Raw genomic sequence first — 17,213 nt, 5'->3', positions numbered from 1 at the left:
CATTGGAGACAGCTGTTTCTAGACAGTTGCCTAGAAAACAAAGGAAATGTCAATTCCCTTGAAAGGACAGCAGATTTGCTAAAAATGGGAGGGCTGGAAAGGGTGGATGACAGTGTAGAGAGACTGAGCCCCTGCATTCTTCACTACATTGTCAGGGTCTCAGTTCATTACCACAGGCTCACAAGGCATAAACAGTTTTACACTCTTAGGAGAAAATAGCCTGCATTTCCCCCTCTGAAAAATCAATTATCTCCTTAGCAGTATCAGAGAGATACCTGAGCACCACCAATTCTCCACATATATCAGACTGACACACAAAGGAAACGTTAGTTGCACAGGTATCCCAGTGCCCCAGGTGAGTACCTCTCACCTGAGAACTCTGGAAACCCACAGGAGACAATTCATCCACACCACGTGGCATTGTCCAGCACACAGAGCAGCCTGGTCTAGTGGGAGGTGCCCCTTCCCACAGCTGTGGGAAGATGCTGTGACAGCTGTGCCCACCCAGACAAGTCTGGAGACAAAACAAACCCAAAGCAACTGCTGTGTATTAAGATTTAATGCCTTACTTGTAGCTCACTGTGCAATCTTTTGTGACATTACCACCTTTGTCAGAAATTAGAATTTTCTTCTCTATCAGGGCTCAGAGTTTAAATCACAGTAAGATAAAAATGCACTGCTATTTTTTGCATTGTTTTTCATGGTGAAGGTATGTGATCACATGTTGGGTGAGACAGCTCATTACATGGACTGGATTACAGATATGTGGGGGCAGCACACCAGATGGGGAAGGTGGTTAAAATAGTATTTTACTCTTGAAAAAAGGTTCTCTTAAAATTTGTAGGCGTTTTTCTTCTCCATCACAGAAATCTCTTCATTTCCAACCAACAGGGCACGTACCAATAATGGGTTTATTAAGTCAGACCAGCTCTGTGTACTCTTTTCTTGCCAGTTGCCTTTGTTGCAGCAGTTCCTTTGAATCTCCATTCATGACCTGAGCTCCCACTTGCAGGAGGTAACAAATAGTAGGGAATGGTTTTGAATAAAGTGCTGTCAAAAAAACTATTGAAATACGTCCTTTTTGCAATTTGCTGTATATATGCAGTGCTATAAGGCTGTGCTTTAAGATATTTGCAGTAATTTGTTAGTTACAAACATCTTTTCAAATGCAGTTAGCCAAACCGATTGCTACATAAGCCTGTCCTTGCCCACTGCCTCCCCGGAGACTGTACGGACCAGAACCATTAAGAACTGCAAAGATCCAGTGTGGAATGAAACATTTTGCTTCAGGATCCAGAGCCAAGTAAAGGTAAGATGCAGAGGGCATTTGGTTTTCCTTTGGGGCAGAGATATCATGGTGTGATCAATATGTACAGCAAAATAAAACCAGAAATGAATATGTGTGAGGAACTACAAAGATGCTGTTTGGGGGATTTGGAAAAAAATGTAGCAGCAAAATTAAATTCAATTTTCTGATATGTAAAAATTACCCAGGATATTTCATAACCATTCCTGTGGTGTTCTATCACTTTTCACTTTTTCTTTTTTAATCACGGCTTTTCACTAATAAATGTATAAATTTCAGAGTAAATCGAATAGTGTAAAAGATATGTATGAGCTAGGTGGTGAAAGGATCACAGGGCTGTACTTTTTTATTATTCCTTTGTAATGACCAGAAATAAAAAAAAAGGTCACAAAGCAACAGTTGAAGTTTGTAAAAGAGAACTTGATGAACTTTTATCATAATGATAACTGTTAAAGCTTAAGAAGATTTGCAAGTCCCTCCAAAAGGCAGCATCAACATCAGGGTCTAGGAGTCCACAAAGATCAGTGGTAGGCTAAGTAAACCAAGCTTACTTCACACCAGGGGCAATCAATCAATCTCTGCTTTACAGCTTGCACTCTTCATTTCCTAGTGCTGGGGCAAATCAGCAGGACAGTGCCCTCTCTCTCTCAAGAATTGATAAACTCCTCCAAAAGAATTTTCGGAGTAGCTCAGTGTGTTCCTACACCACAGGATCTCCAGTGGACAATCCCTCTTGCCTTAGGCTGCAGAAGCTGCCCATGATACATGCTCTCAGGCTTTCTTCCACAGTTAGGTGGCACTGGCCCTCTTTGGTAGCTTTCAGCTTTCACGTCTGGCCATCTGTGGCCCACAGCCAGTGCTTTCCCTGAAAACCTAAAAAAAAATCCAACTCCTTTCAAAATGCCAGTGAGGCACAATTTCATGAAGCCCTGCAGGGTTATCAGAGAGGTGAAAGGCAAGGGGCAAACATTGCAGCATGGGAACAAACACCCACTGATCTGCAGCTCTTGCACAGGAGCACCTGCTCTTCCTGAAAAATGTTCAAAGCTGCAATACCACACAGAACAGCTAAAAAAATACCTTGGCCATGGAAGCCGCTTGAACTCAGAAGCAGCATTTGTTAAGACCTTATGTTTACTTTCAGTAAATTTATAGGAGGAGACAAGACAGGTGCCATTAGCTGGATTAGTTTTCAGTGTGTGGCAACAGCAGCATGGTGGTGGTGGCTGTTGTTTGAGTGTAGGCTGCAAAAATATATCCTGGGGATCTGGGACAACCAAAGCTCAGCAGTGAGGATAAGGCTCTTGCAGGTTTCTCTGTACATGCTGCAATTCCTGCGTTCATTACACTCTGAGCAGAGTTTGCTAATCCGATTATTGTCTTCTTTCTGTCTTGTGTTTTTCTGAGGTATTCATCTTCCCAAATTATGGTAGCCAGAGCTCAGAAAAACCATATAATACACTGTCACTGTGGAAGAAATGTGACAGGGCATGTTTGGACTTGTTTGTGCTGGTTTTTCCCAAGAACAGCAGTGTTTACTGATGGGCATCTGTTTCGAGGAGTGTCTGACAAACAGTTGGCTAGAAAGTGTTTCCCAGGCTTGTGCCGTAGGCACAATTCCCACAGCTCCAGGAGGGTGACCCTTCCCAGAGCTGGTGGCAGGCACACAGCCCTGCCAAGAGCTGTCTCTGTTCGTTACCTGGCTCCCAGTGATGCTGCCCTTATATTCTCTGTCAGGAGAGTTAGAAACAGTGAACTGCCCAGACACCCTGGCTGCTTCCCATACAGCATGCCAGGGGCACAGGCAGAGATCTCCCTTGGCCAGCCAGCACCCTGTGCATGCCTCTCCTGGCCAGCTGGGAGTAGCTGGGACTGCAGATCTGTTGGTCACTCAGAAAATAAGTCAGTCATTTAAGCCAGATAAGGACATCCCATTGCAGTATCACAGCTAGGAAAACTGACCTGCTCTTCAGTGCAAGCCTGCCTTCTATTAACTGCAGACTATTGCTTTTAAGCATATCATCTCCATCACCTTCCACAATCCTTTACAGGCTATTTATGGCTGGCCTATAAACCAAGGTGCTGTGGCTGCTTGTCTCTGCCTCTTGACCGTATGTTTCTCTTAGCAAGTGTCATGGACAGGGCTGACCTCAGTGCAATACTTTTATACAGGTGGCCTTAAAGGTCAACAGCATTTCTGTCTTCTAACAGTAAACTGCAAAGGCAAGGTTATTTGCCATCTCTCCCTTGGTGGTTTCTTGCAGGATGATAGATGTCAAAATTGAATGCTTGGATTCTGGAGTGACTTCCTTTCAGTGTATTTGTCTAGTCAATCACTTATCACATTTAGGTATGGATCATTCTGAGATAAATTGTGAACTTCTAAGACAACAAAGTTCACATGCTCACTCTATTCTCCGTGTGTTTGTGTGTGAGACCATGAGCCTGAGTATCTTTAATAAGCATAAAGCCTTTTAGCAAGTTAAATCTGATGCATAAATAAGAATCTGAGATAAGTGCTCCCTGTAATTTGCATGAAGATGAGCTGCTGAATATATTGAGGGAGGCCTGAATTATTGCTCCATTGACTTAACGTTCACTGGCTCAGCACCTGGGAGGCATCTCTGAGCCAGCCCATGTCAAGCTACTCATCAGGCACAGGAGGGGCTGTTACCCTCTCCTGTGCATCCAAACAGGCCAGTTGGTGTCAGAGGAGAGAGAGGAGGAGATTTATACAGTGGTATTTGTGCAATTTAACAAAAGCATCATAGTGCTTTCTGTAGGTTCCATTGTAATTATTTGCATGTGATCTGTTTAATAATTTACAAAATAAAATGATGCAACTATGAAGTAATTATATGGTACATCCCTAATGTATTTTAATTGCTGCCTTTATCCAATGGTTTTTATTCTACCAATAATAACAAAGTCCTGACAACTAGCTGGTTTCCTACAATTCAGGAAAAAGTGGTGACCTCAAACCAAATTGGAGGCCAAACAAGATCTTTCAATATTCAGTGATTCTACTAGCTTTTTTCGTTTAAATTACTATGCAGGAAAACCAAACAACAAACCTGACTCTGTGTTAGGTTCAGAATATCTTTCTTCATCTCTGTGTGGATGCAAAGGTTCTGAATGCTCTCTCACTTCTCCCCATGCTTTCTCTGTTTTCCTTAATGTGCTGAGCACATCAGCATCATTTTGTGTCTCTCTAAGGTCTCAGCATAGGATCCTAACTATGAACCTCTGCCCACAGAATATTCTTGAGATGAAAGTCTATGATGAAAATGCAGTCACTAAAGATGACCTCCTCTTCACTGTTCTCTTTGATGTTGCTAAAATCCAGCTTGGAGAAACTGTTCACTTGACATTTCAGCTAAATCCAAAGGTGAGTGATAAAACTGCCTTGGTCACAGGAAGAAAATACATTTTTTTGATATTATCTCATAAATAAGTTCTTTTAAAGTAATTGTAGGTAGGAGAGTTTGTTTCCTCTTGGTATGCACTTCATATACCCTGTGAACTTTTAAGCCAACAGTGACTGCTGCAGGGCTTCAGATGCTAATAATAAATTAATTTTTTACAGACACAGGAGATGCTAGAGGTTGAGTTTACATCAGAGAGCATGTGAGTAACATCCACACTAAAGTGCCCCTTTGTAAGCAGTCAAACATATGCTAGCATTTAGTATAATAAAGTTCAAAATTCTCAGCATGGCTGATGTTGATGGAGTTAGTTGCATATTGGCTAAAACTCTGTGTTCCTTATCTACCAAGAATCATCCTAATTATTAATTTATCCTATTATTTGCTGAATGAGGGAGGATAATAAGAATTGCAGTCATCATACTTATTACAACTATTTTTACCATTATGGTTAAAAAAAAAGGAAATCCACCTTTCAGATGTGTCCCTAAATTAAAAATAAGTGACATGTTTGAGACCATGCTGGACAAAACAAACTTCATGGAAGCTATTATTCCTTGATGTTCATTTAAGGATGTATTTAGGTGATACTACTTCTGATTGAATTGTTTTTCTCTTTCAGTCCAGTCCCTCCTGAAAAGCTTGTGACTAATGGTGTATTAGTGGTAATTTTAAACTATTGCTCTTCTGTCTTTGTTTTCATTAAAGTGATAGGAATGGTGAATCTGGCAGGTGCCCCAACTCCTCACTGCAGGCAAGGCTGAAGGGGAGGGAGATGGGGATCAAACCCAGGTAGCCATCCTGTTGTGCTGCTCCCTGTGGGAGGATGTGCTAGGAAAGAATGTGCACACTCATTTGGAATACTCAGAGACCTGTTCACCACCACAGGCTGATATCAAGCCTATTGACAAAGCCTGAAGTGGTCTTTCACTGACTCACTGCTGCTCTGTCATTCTTTTGGGGAACTCCTTTTGTGGCTCCCTCATGGCCATCCTGTTCTCCCCACTTCCACAGGATGATATGGAAGTTGCTTTCTCAGCTGCCCTTAAGTCATTACTTAGAGGAGGTAGCACTTGACTGTCCAGCTTCACCAAAGCAGGGAAGCAAGGACACCCCTGTGATTTGGCCAACCCATCAGTTTACCCTCAGGAGGTCTCAGCACTTCTCATTTGCCCCCCCGTTATTTCCTTTCTCTTCCCAGTCCTGTCCAAATCCACCACACCAATTTTTCTTTCATTTGAAACCTGTCACATTTTCAGAGTGACAAAGTCTTTCTCCCATCAGCCTAACAGAGGGTGGAGTGTTTTCCAGACCCCAGGGACTCAGATGACCAAAGAGAGATAGCAGTGAAGTGACCCAGATATGGCATGTTTTATATACTTTAACCTCTCGTTTTTTATCCCTGCTACAGTCTCGTGAAATTTCCTGCTTGGAAGTCCTAGTGGACAGCAAATGGACAAAAAAAGAACCTTCAGGTTAGACTTCAGACTAGAAGGATAACCCCCTTAATTTAGGTTAACTGACTTTTCTTGATTGGTTGGTTGCTTAGGGGGCTTTTGTTTGCGTTTGTTTTTGGTTTTAGGTTTTTTTTCCTTTTAATTATTTTTTGGTTTTAGTTTGTTTAGTTTCTTTGGGGATATTTTTTTGTTTCAATTTTTGTCTGTGTGTATTGGGATTTTTTGGTTGTTTGTTGTTTGTTTTGTCATTTACTTATCTGGTAATTTTTCTACTTTGTTCTTACAATTAGAGCACAGGAACTGGACAGTTAGGAGTGTATATGCAGGTTCACAGATCTACCAGTTATAGTATGTGCTAACTAACCACAAAAACTGGGCTTTCAAATTAAATGAATGAATCTTATAAATGCTGTAAAGTAGAAGAAAATACATATTTCTATTTCAACTTAGGTTTTGTCCAATTTGACTGTATGTCTGAGTTTTTAAAATGCAGCTTTATAAGCTTTTGGTGTTTTATGGTTTGTTTTTGATTTGCTTGTTTGCTTTTCTTCTCTTATTTCTTGTACTGTTCCCTTGCTGGATAAAAAGAGTTTGGCAGCATTGTTGAAGGATTTATATATAAACTTCTGAAAGACCATTTAATGTTCTATTTCTGGGATCATAGTCATTAACTTCTCTGTATATTTTTCATGTTTGGATTTTTTTTTCAGAAAAAGACTTCTTGTTTTCCGTGAAGGGATCATATGAGAAGAGCCAGACCCTGTCACTGGGCTCCTTCTGGCAGCCTCTGAAGCCCCTGAACTTCCATTACATCAAGTACAGCCTGTCAGAGCTGTGCATGGCTCTAGCAGAGAAGAAACCTCATTTCTGCTCGGTATGTGATCATTAGCTTCAGCAAGCACAGAAAACTCATGGTTTTCTACACTTGACTGAGGTAAATGGAAAGAGTTTGTACATTTAATAAAGAGCTACCTTTCATGAACTTCAGCTCTGAAACCACATTGTAACCCCCCAAGACATACAAATATTGGATGCCAACTTGAAAACTGCTGGACAGGGACCCCATTTCAAAAAAGTGGTTTTGTATAGTTCATACATTAAATATTTCTCTACATTATTCTTTATTTTTCAGTGTACTTCAGGGGAAGACAAAAAAGACTGCCATGCATCCCTCACTATTCCTCTGGATTCACTTCCATTCAGTGAGAAAGTAGCAGTAGCAAAGGTGACTGATACCAATTTCTTAGAATAAATGTTAAGCTATAGACCAAAGATCAATGGGCATGAGTTAATTAGATCAGTGTGAAATAGGGATTTAGATTTGTAACTGTTGGAGCCCTTATCTTCCTAACAATTCCTAACACCATGGACCTGAACATTTTCATATAAACCTAGCAGAACAAAAGAATTACAGCCAAACACATGACAGAGGGATTTCTGTGACCACCTCAGGGACTAATGCAAATCAGAGCAAATGCAAATGATGAGGTGGGATGGAGCACACTGGCAGAGCTTCTGTTGGTTTTTACTGTATGCTGCTCTCTTTAGTATAAAAAAATATAAAGAAAATAAAGAAGGCTTGGAGAAGTTTTAAGATTTTGATGGATTTTCTGATTATTTTGGTTTTCTGGCTCAGTGTGGCTTTTAGAAAAAGAGAAGGGCTTCAGAGCTGATGGTAAAGAAAGAGTGTAAAATTATCTCCAGTGTTTATATTGTGGGGTTTTTTTTCCTAGGATGAGACAATCAATTTACATATGAAGTCAAATGTCTGGTAAGCAATTCTGTACTAGGGTTTTGTGGCTGTGGAAAAAAAAATGCTTTTTTGCCTTCTAGCCTATTTCTGTAACTAAGGGAGAAAGTATTTGGTCAATGATTATATTTACCTATTCACCTATGTTCATTACCCATGTCCAGAAGGTGGTTAACTGTGCTAGGTGAAAATTCCTGTTATGCTGCTATACAGAAGTTCAATTTAGATGGGGAGAATAATATTTTCTGGTTGCAACATATGTAGAGCTATATATTTAGAAAGTTATATCTTTCCTTTTCTTACTTGGAAAAAATACAGAGTGTTTATATTTATAAAATCTGGTAGCCCTAAGGCAGGAAATCCTAAACATTCCACTGTTTATAGTATCCATATATGGATTGCAGTATTTATGTTAGACACTTCTTGAAAAACAGTGTAGTAATGAAGAATATTTATTTCTGTAAGATTTTGCTACTTTGCAGTTCATCAGCCTTTTCTCTACCTCACCTATACCATCTGTGATGTTCTTTTGTGGGGCCACAGCAGCAGCTTTTCTAAGCCTCATTATAAAGTTGCAACTCGTAAGCAAGCATCCAGCTATTCATTTTAAGTGATTGTGTACACCCTGTTTAACCCTGGACTTTGTTTGAGGTCCAGAAACTTGGATGTTCGCTTGGAGTTTGATCTATGTACAGAGGAGAAAAATTTCCTACTGAAAAGGAAGAAGTTTGTGGCTTCTGCTCTGAAAAAAGCACTACATTTAGAGCAAGACCTAGAAGATCATGAGGTATGGGGAGCACCAGGGACTGTAAAATGCTGTGTAACAGGAATATGTTATGCTCATAGCCTTTTGCATATTGTTCCTTAACTAGCCCTGATACATTCACTACACCATGTAAAGCACTGAGGAAGGCTTTTCTAAATTTTCTATTTTAGATGAAGAGCCAATATCAAACCCTCTTGATACACGCTTTTCCTGAAAACATAATGCCATAAATCAGAATTTTTTCTCAATTTCTTTTTCATCTGTGCATTATAGACCTGGATAGTCTGATTGTTTTAGCTGATCATTCAGTCACCAAGACTTCATAAGGTATTTTATCAGATTTTTGGAGGGAGAAAATCTAACAGTTAAAGTGATTCATAATACTGACTGATGAGAAGGTGTCTTATTTTAGACTCTCTCCTCTAGTGCTCATAATTTCAGCTGTAGTTCCTCAAATAGAACAAAGACATTCAGCATTTTTCCTCTTATCTGCTTGTCTGAGCTAGGGTTTGTATTTGTTAATGTCCATGCTAGCGTGGGGATGGTTGGTACTTTAGGGAAGGAGCATGGTGTGTGATCAGGAACTTGAGAAGTGAAAAACCAACTTGAGAGATGGTTAATTTTTTCCACCTGTGTTTTCTCCTTTGTCCAGAACACGTGGACCAAAGGTATTGTCAAATGCTGTCATATATTAGGTAATATATGACAGCATTATTTTAGACATTATTAATTATGCCCCTGCTCACAAACTGATCCTATTACTACATTATTTCTCATTGGCACAATTGTTTCAGTGAGAAAACCCCAGCAGTTTTTTTAAGTATAAGAATTTTTAGGAGAAGTACTTCCAACTATTATTTTCAGATTTTCCAGCAAGGGAATATTTCCTTTAGTCAGGTAAATCCCAACCAGAATACTTTGCTTTGACCTGAAATGTTTGATTTGAATCAGGAAACTGTTGAGTATTTCTTTGATGCGATTACCTGGAAATGTGTGCGGAAAATGTCAATGGGCTCCTCTTCTCTCAGGAGGTTTCTTAGAGAAATTTGTCTTCCTGCAACACAATTTAGATTTTCCATACAATTAGGCTTCATAACTGCAATTATATTCTCTAGGTTCTTTGTAGGAAATGTAATCTAGCTATTATGCTTGACTTACAGAGAGGATGAGCTCTGCTCATTATCAAAACAGACCTCTCAAGAGAAGATGTTTTGCTAAGGAAAATGCAGTCTAATATTGAAATGCCTTGAAACAATAAGTTTTGATACAGTTTTGTTTTGGTTTTGTTTTGGTTTTTTTCCCTGTGCAAAATACACAGTTTTCTTTTTTTTTTTTTCATCCCTGCTTGGGGAAATGGTGAAATGTTGGAATTTTTTGTGGGACTGGCATGCTACATTTCACTCAGCTCTGATCACTCGTGCTGATAAACAAAGTGTTGCTTAGCACTGCTGTGTTGATGATTAAACAGGTACCAGTTGTAGCAGTGATGACAACAGGAGGTGGCACCCGGGCACTGACATCTCTGTTAGGCAACCTGTTGGGTCTCCAAAAGCTGGGTCTCTTGGATGCTATTTCGTACATCACTGGGTCATCTGGTTCAACATGGTAAGGAGATCCTGAACAAAGACATCACTCATCACCTCTCTAGTCTGTTGTGAGATATTTATTCTCTTAATTTATTTGTAAAGAAAGGCATGAGATTCAGTCTCGAGCTTTTTTTATTGCTGCATTAGGAGCACGTTGCCCAAGCCAGTGAATGGCCGAGGTGCTGCTTTGTTTCAGCTCTAGGATCTTTCCTAAGGACTCACGGGGATGCAAACCACAGCCTTGTGCATAAACTTTTGTAGCAAATGGGGGCTTTTTTATCAAGTCCTCAAGTTTCACTAGTGAATTGGGGAACTCCTCTAAATCAAAAAGTCTTTTCAATAGTATGCTAAGCCCAAAAGATGCTTTTAAAGAAACTCAGCTAGTTCATTTGATGCAGAACGTAAATCTAAGTCTAAAAAGTGAAAGTCTCTCTGCATAGGACAATGCACTTCCTTTCTTTTCCCCAGGACTTTGTCACATTTGTATCAGAGTGCTGACTGGTCACACAAGGATCTCTCCAGACCGATTGGTGAAGTCCGCAGACATATGACCAAGTGCAAGCTAAGCTGCTTTTCCCCGGAGAGCTTGAAATACTATGCAAAGGAGCTAAAACTGCGGAAGCAAGAGGGATACCAGATCTCTAGTGTTGATTTTTGGGGGCTTCTGCTGGAAAAAGCGTTAGACGATGGGGTAGTGTTTTTCCTAAGCTTTCTCTAACAGCTACTGAATACTATTGTATGGAAAAGGAAGCTCCAGGGACAGATGCCTGAGAGCATGACAGAGTTATCCAGCAGATGATTTCTGCCGATTAACAAAGGGGTTTTAGAGTTGTTAAGGTTGGAAAGGCCTTTGTGTCCAACCATTAAGCTATCATTATTATGTCCACCACTAACCCATGTCCCCGGGTGCCACATCTACACAAGTTTCAGACATTTTCACAGGGTGGTCATCCCACCACCTCCTTGGGGAACCTGTTCCAATACTGACTAGCTTTCCAGTGAAGAAATTTTTCCTAATATTCAATTTAAACCTCTTCAGGCACAACTTAAGTCCATTTCCTCTTGTCTTATCACTTGTTAATTGGAAGAAGAGACCAATCCCCAATTATCTACTACTTCCTTTCAGGAAGTTGTAAAGAGTGACAAGGTTTCCCCTGAGCCTTCTCTTCTCCAGGCTACACAGTGCCAGCTCTTTCAGCTGCTCCTTGTAAGACTTTTTCTCTAGACACTTTCCCAGCTCAATTGCCTTTACTCCATGTCCTTCTCTGGACATGCTCCAGCACCTCAATATCTTTCTTATAGTGAAGGGCCCAAAACTGGACAGAGCATGTGAGGTGTGGTCTAACCAGTGCTGAGTACAGGGGGACAACCACTCTCCTGGTCCTACTACTATTGCTGACACAGGCCAGGATGCCATTGGCCTTCTTGGCCACCTGGACACACACACACACACACAGAGGATCATATTCAGCTGCTGTCAGCCAGCACCCCCATGTCCTTTTCCACTGGGCAGCTTTCCACACCCTCTACTCCCAGCCTGCAGTGCTGCCTGGGGTTGTTGTGATCCAAGTGCAGGACCCGGCACTTGGCCTTGTTGAATCTCATATGATTGGCCGTGGCCCATTGATCCAGCCTGTCCAGCTGGATCTGCTGTCCAGCAGATCAACAACTCCCCCCCAGCTTAGTGTGTCTGCAAACTTGTTGAGAGCTTTGTCCCCATGTATCTCTTAATGCATAACTAGTAGCCCAAGGGGCTTCTGTAGAGAAGAAAACCTATGTCTCCTTGTACAAGCATGAGTGTCTGAGTACCTAACCAAGTACCTTGGTTTATTTTCCTCTGTTCACCCTGTGAGAACAAATTTCCATGTAAAGCGGCTGTATTTACTAAAAAGAAAGGGAGACCATTTTTTAAAAAAGTGTACTACAACTTTACCTGTAATTAAATAAGCCTATGTGGATGTGTAAATGTTTAGATCACTCCTTGGTTAAAAAAATGATTGGACACAAATGAGTTGAGAGAATAACAAAGTTAAGAGGGAAACAGCTATGTATTTTATGTACTCTTGGAAGCCCATAAACTATGCCAAGAAGGTCCTTTGATTTTGCTCTTTGTCTTTCATCAATTCACAGAAAAATAACCACAAACTCTCAGATGAGCAAGAGGCATTGAGTCAGGGTCAAAATCCCCTACCTATCTACATGATCCTCAACATGAAAGAAGATTACAGCCTTTCAGAGTTCAAAGGTGATGACAAAAATGGGCTTGTTTGGTGTTTGAGCTATCTGCATTATCAGTACTCCAACCTCTTCTACAGCTGACCATAGCATTTTTAAACAGTTTCTTTTCCTTCTAACTTCTTTTTACATTTCCAGACTTTATGTCTAGTCTATGGGAAGACCTTACCTTCTAGGGGCAGGAGAAATCTTGGGGAGGTGTTTAAGGACAGCCAAATACAAGCCTTAGCTCCACATGTGGGGTAACTCAGACTGACCCCTCTTGGTGGAAACTTCCCTTATGTTCTCTCTGGAGAGGGTCATTGGAAAGTTCTGAATGAAGAACACTGGAAAAAGTTACTGAGTGAGTGGCTGACACCAGCTGAATGATAACTCTTTACCCTGAGGAAGGCCAGTCTGTGGTCACCCCAAAGATAGGGTTTATCCTGCAGCTGCCTTTTTGCCTTTTCATAGCCCTTCCAGCAGGGAAGTAGGGATAAGATTAAGATTTAAAAGTTTGTTTTGTGTCTCTGCAGAATGGGTGGAGTTCACCCCTTATGAGGTTGGATTCTTAAAATATGGTGCCTCCATTCGTGCTGAGGATTTTGGCAGTGAGTTCTTCATGGGCCGCCTGATGAAGAAGCTTCCTGAGTCCCGAATCTGCTTCATGAAAGGTGATGTGGTCCATTGCAAAATTTGAATTGCATAAATATGTTCTTTATTTTTAATATAATGCAAACCCTGCACTTTACAACCAGTGCCCTGCATCATGCAGGACTGAAACCAAATGTACACCATGTTGTTCTCACCTCTGACTGAATTCCTTAGACAACAAAGATGGGCTAAAAGCATTGAGAGGAAATTTCAAACCACACTGTTCACTGTTGTCCTTGTCTTGAATAGTGATGCTCATGCCTGAAGTTTCAGGACTCCTTGAAGAGGCTTGGTTCATTTTGAACCAACCAATTTCGCTAACATTATAAATAATCGAAATTTATCATTCTTAATTCAGTAAATTGGGTAGCACCCAGTAATATATGAAAAACAGTTTTGCAGGTTTTATGCAATTCTTGTTTTAATTTTGCTTTCTACGCCCCTTTGTACATTGGTTCTCTGGGGTAAAGCTGTCTGCAGACAAGTCCATCTGCTCTTAAACAGATATTTTACATGCAAATAAGCACAAGACACAACAGGACACCAAGGATACAGGTAAAAAACAGTTAACTTACAAAGTGAAAAACCCATATAACCAGCAGCACCACATGGTATTCCTTATTTGGTATTCAGAGGAGCAGTGAATGTCTGCATTGCACAGGAGGAGTCCAGAATCATGTTATTCTAAACATGAGAAAATAGTTGGGCATAAGAAAGAAAAGATTGTGCTCAGTCACACAATCACTAAATCTTACTGCTTTATTAGCTATGCTAAGAGCTTTCAGTGATGTCATGAGTTAAGAAAAGAGTTGTTTGAGGGAAAAGACTCAGAAGAAAACACAGGATCCAAGAGTATGAATAGATCTGAAAAGGGCAGGAGAAATTAATGCATAGTAAATCCCACTGGGGGCTCTGAAGTCCAGTAGCTCAGAGGCAGCCACCAGTACTAGAAGTCCTAAATCCAGGAGCTTGAGATGCTGGAGAAATCCTTCATGCTTCCCTTTTTTCTTATACTCTTCCATGAAGCATTCTGTGCTGACTGTTAGAGGTAGGAGGTAGGTCCCAGAGCTAGGTGGGCTCCACAGAGACTCCACAGAGCCTTCTTCTGAGCATGTTGTGCCTCCGTTGCAGTTCCTCAGTAGCAGTGGGGTAGTGTGTTCATGGCCAGGTAGCAAGCACACCCAGCACATCCAGCCTGGGCTGAGCTCTGTTCTCAGCCTTAGCACCTGAGCCTGCTGATCCCTCAGCCACCCCTGCATCTTTATAAAGGCCAAGGCAGAGAGTTAAAGCAATGTTGCCATCTAGTGATACCACATGCAATGCCCTCCTGGGTTACTATTAAAGTGTGCTATTAGTTACAGCTTGATAAAGATAAAAGCAAGGGGTTATTTGCAGGGAGAGGAAAGGCCCTTTCTAAGGGCAGTGGCTAGAGCTGGAAAGACTGGACAAGCTTACAGGGATACAAGACCCTCATTTTTCCAGAAGAAAGGCTGGGGTGCCTAAGAACTTGTTTACTTTCTTCAACTCTGTTGGCCTAGTAAAAGACACCATCCCTCTTCACAGTTCTTACTTCAGCCAATATAGGTACAAAGAAAATTCAATGCAAGAGGTTAGGGCAATGTTGCCATGTAATTATAAACAAGTTCTGGAAGACAACAATGTTTGAAAGTCATTAATATGCAGGAACAGTGTGTAACTACAAGGGTAAGGGAATCGGAAGAGTTACAGAGTGAGAAGACACCAAGACAGGAGAAACCAGAGATGTCTGCTCATAGCCAGGTTGGACAGAAGCTTCTCAAGCTCCTGGGAATGAGGTTGTCTTGACAGAAACTGGCCAGTCATTATGTGCAAATGAACTCTGCAGGGCAGCTAAGTGTAGATCCAGAGAGCCCCAATCTGATTTCTTGATTATGCATTTCTAATATTTCCTAAGTGAGTCTCTTCTTCCAAGGACTTCCTTTAAAAAAGAAGGCTCTTGGATTTCTGTCTCACGCTAGAAACAAGCCATGTTTTAAAGGGAATTGTATTTCTGTTAATAATTTATGGGATGAATAATTATTTGATTGTGCAATTCAAGTTGTGGCATCCTGTACAATGTATGGCTTTTGCAAAGCTGTCACTGGTAGAGATTTTCAAGGCAAAGCACAGCCCTGCCTTCTCTGCTAGAGTTTCTCTTGGGGCCTGTGACAGTGCTGTGGAGGAAGAGATGCTTTTCAAAATCCAAGAGACTTTTGAAGATTGCTGCATTGTGAAGACACTTTCAGATGTTCTTTTACATGGCAAAAGTGGGAGAAGCACTATGGGAATGAGAATAACAAATAGAAGGAGAAGGGTCTCCCTCAAAAGACTTTGTACAGAGAGAAATTTTAGAGGGACAGCAAAGATGTCTTTTATTTAGAGGACTTTTCTGCAGACTATCCCAGACTGTACTCTAACCATTTGATTCTTGATTGTCCAGAAGCAGCTTCCAAACCATTAACTGATTATCCACTTGTGTATGACTTTTTTTGTAGACCATTCCCTTATTTTATAGGAAATGGCATGGTTTTGCTCACTTATGACAGTTGCTTATAGGATGGAAAATGTTGGTTTGTATGTGGCAAGGAATTACAGTGGCTGAAGGTCTCACACGATGTTTTAAACTATTTAGGCTCCTGTTTGACAACAGAATGCTAATTGCTGAAAAGAACTTCATATAGATTTTGGTGATGCTTTGGAAACCTCAAGGTTTTCCAATACTCCTTGCAAAGCTGAGAGATAATTTTTTCAAAGGGGTATTTTCCATTAGAATGTTTCTGAAGAAGCTTCCCTGCTCTCTACCATTGCACAGGCCTGTGGAGCAATGTCTTTTCCTACAACCTCTTGGATGCCTGGCATTCGTCAAATCCTACACAGAGGCGCTCACTGAGGTGTACCCAACACAGCACTGTTGATACTGGTTAGTTATGTTTCTCTTTTACCTGGTGCCTCATAAATCCAGAGGCTTTCATGTTGTCAGCTGTATCTAACTAGGTCTCCTCTCTGAATTTATTCATAGCAATATTATTTCCATTAATCTCTCTTGTCCTGAATTTATGCAAATATAAAACTACTGAAGGTTTTAAACAGATTGTCTTTGCCAGGGGCCCTTTGGTGAACCTCCACATTGTAACAAACACCTCTGTGCTGTGCTCTCTGTCTGCCTCAGCAGCTGGTGCTTTTCATACATTGCTGTTGAAGAATTCAATTGCATGCAATGCCATTTCAGTGTTCTTTGATCTTGATATAAACCTGTGTTTTTCTAAGAGGCCTTGGTTGTCCTTCCTGTTTAAAGGCAGTTAGTGAGTTTGGTTTATGGGTTTCTATCACTTTCTCTGTGGAAGTGTTGCAAAGCCCTAAGCTCAATAAATCCATAAATGCATGTGATAGAAAGTCATTGCCTCTCTTCCCAATCTCATGAGATACTGTGTAGCACAACCCCATTTCTTTGTTCTTTTGTGGATGTCTCAGTCTCCTGATAGCTTTTTTTTTTCCTTGTAATGTTGATTTTTATTAATTTTAAAAGGAACAGGTCCAGATTCTGAACCTACCCTAACCTTCACACTGGGAATCTGTGAGTTCTATCAAAGAATGGATCACTTTTTCCAGTTTTAGCAAGTTGGTTGCCACTCTGTTTTTCACAGAATAGGCTTTACCGAAGACTGATTTTCTTCTTATTCCTATTTTGACATTGATTTATTTGTATGTTGCAATGTCTTCTTAGGATCTTTTCCCTAGCTAATATGAGGTGCCTTCTATTATTTTAAGTATTGAAAAGAACTGTATCAAAGCAACAATTTGTTCATCTCCTCTGTCTTTCAGGAGAAGAGCCTTCTCCATCAGACAGGAGACATGAGTTGGAGACTTACTTGGTCACCCCTGAATGTGGCATCATGGGCATCATTCGGCGGATCCTGACAGAGCGGGTGATGGTTTCAAAGTTCTACAACTTCCTGAAGGGATTCCAGCTGCACAATGAATACCTTCAGAACAAAAACTTCTGTACATGGAAAGGTAAACACCCTTGAATATAATTT

The 17,213-nt window shown here is 40.8% G+C and overlaps 2 protein-coding genes across 5 annotated transcripts in view; one reads left to right on the top strand and one right to left on the bottom strand.

Moving 5' to 3' along the window:
- Positions 1-17,213, bottom strand: part of MAPKBP1 (mitogen-activated protein kinase binding protein 1) — a 529,170-nt gene that overhangs the window by 106,948 nt on the left and 405,009 nt on the right. The gene's annotated exons all lie outside the window — the stretch shown is intronic.
- Positions 1-17,213, top strand: part of LOC103826650 (cytosolic phospholipase A2 epsilon-like) — a 32,125-nt gene that overhangs the window by 11,485 nt on the left and 3,427 nt on the right. For all 4 annotated transcript variants that reach the window (XM_009102052.4, XM_050975241.1, XM_018907644.3 and 1 more), the window contains 15 exons: positions 1,173-1,309; positions 4,563-4,694; positions 4,893-4,933; positions 5,354-5,396; positions 6,143-6,206; positions 6,899-7,062; positions 7,321-7,413; positions 7,922-7,959; positions 8,590-8,725; positions 10,173-10,309; positions 10,759-10,981; positions 12,421-12,535; positions 13,041-13,178; positions 15,989-16,096; positions 16,999-17,190. In XM_009102052.4, coding sequence (XP_009100300.2) covers positions 1,173-1,309; positions 4,563-4,694; positions 4,893-4,933; positions 5,354-5,396; positions 6,143-6,206; positions 6,899-7,062; positions 7,321-7,413; positions 7,922-7,959; positions 8,590-8,725; positions 10,173-10,309; positions 10,759-10,981; positions 12,421-12,535; positions 13,041-13,178; positions 15,989-16,096; positions 16,999-17,190 — 1,761 coding nt within the window. The remainder of the gene's footprint in view (positions 1-1,172; positions 1,310-4,562; positions 4,695-4,892; positions 4,934-5,353; positions 5,397-6,142; positions 6,207-6,898; positions 7,063-7,320; positions 7,414-7,921; positions 7,960-8,589; positions 8,726-10,172; positions 10,310-10,758; positions 10,982-12,420; positions 12,536-13,040; positions 13,179-15,988; positions 16,097-16,998; positions 17,191-17,213) is intronic.

This window comes from Serinus canaria, chromosome 5 (genome assembly GCF_022539315.1).
Source record: "Serinus canaria isolate serCan28SL12 chromosome 5, serCan2020, whole genome shotgun sequence".
NCBI classification, from domain to species: domain Eukaryota; kingdom Metazoa; phylum Chordata; class Aves; order Passeriformes; family Fringillidae; genus Serinus; species Serinus canaria.
This window is presented reverse-complemented; position numbering and strand designations above follow the sequence as displayed.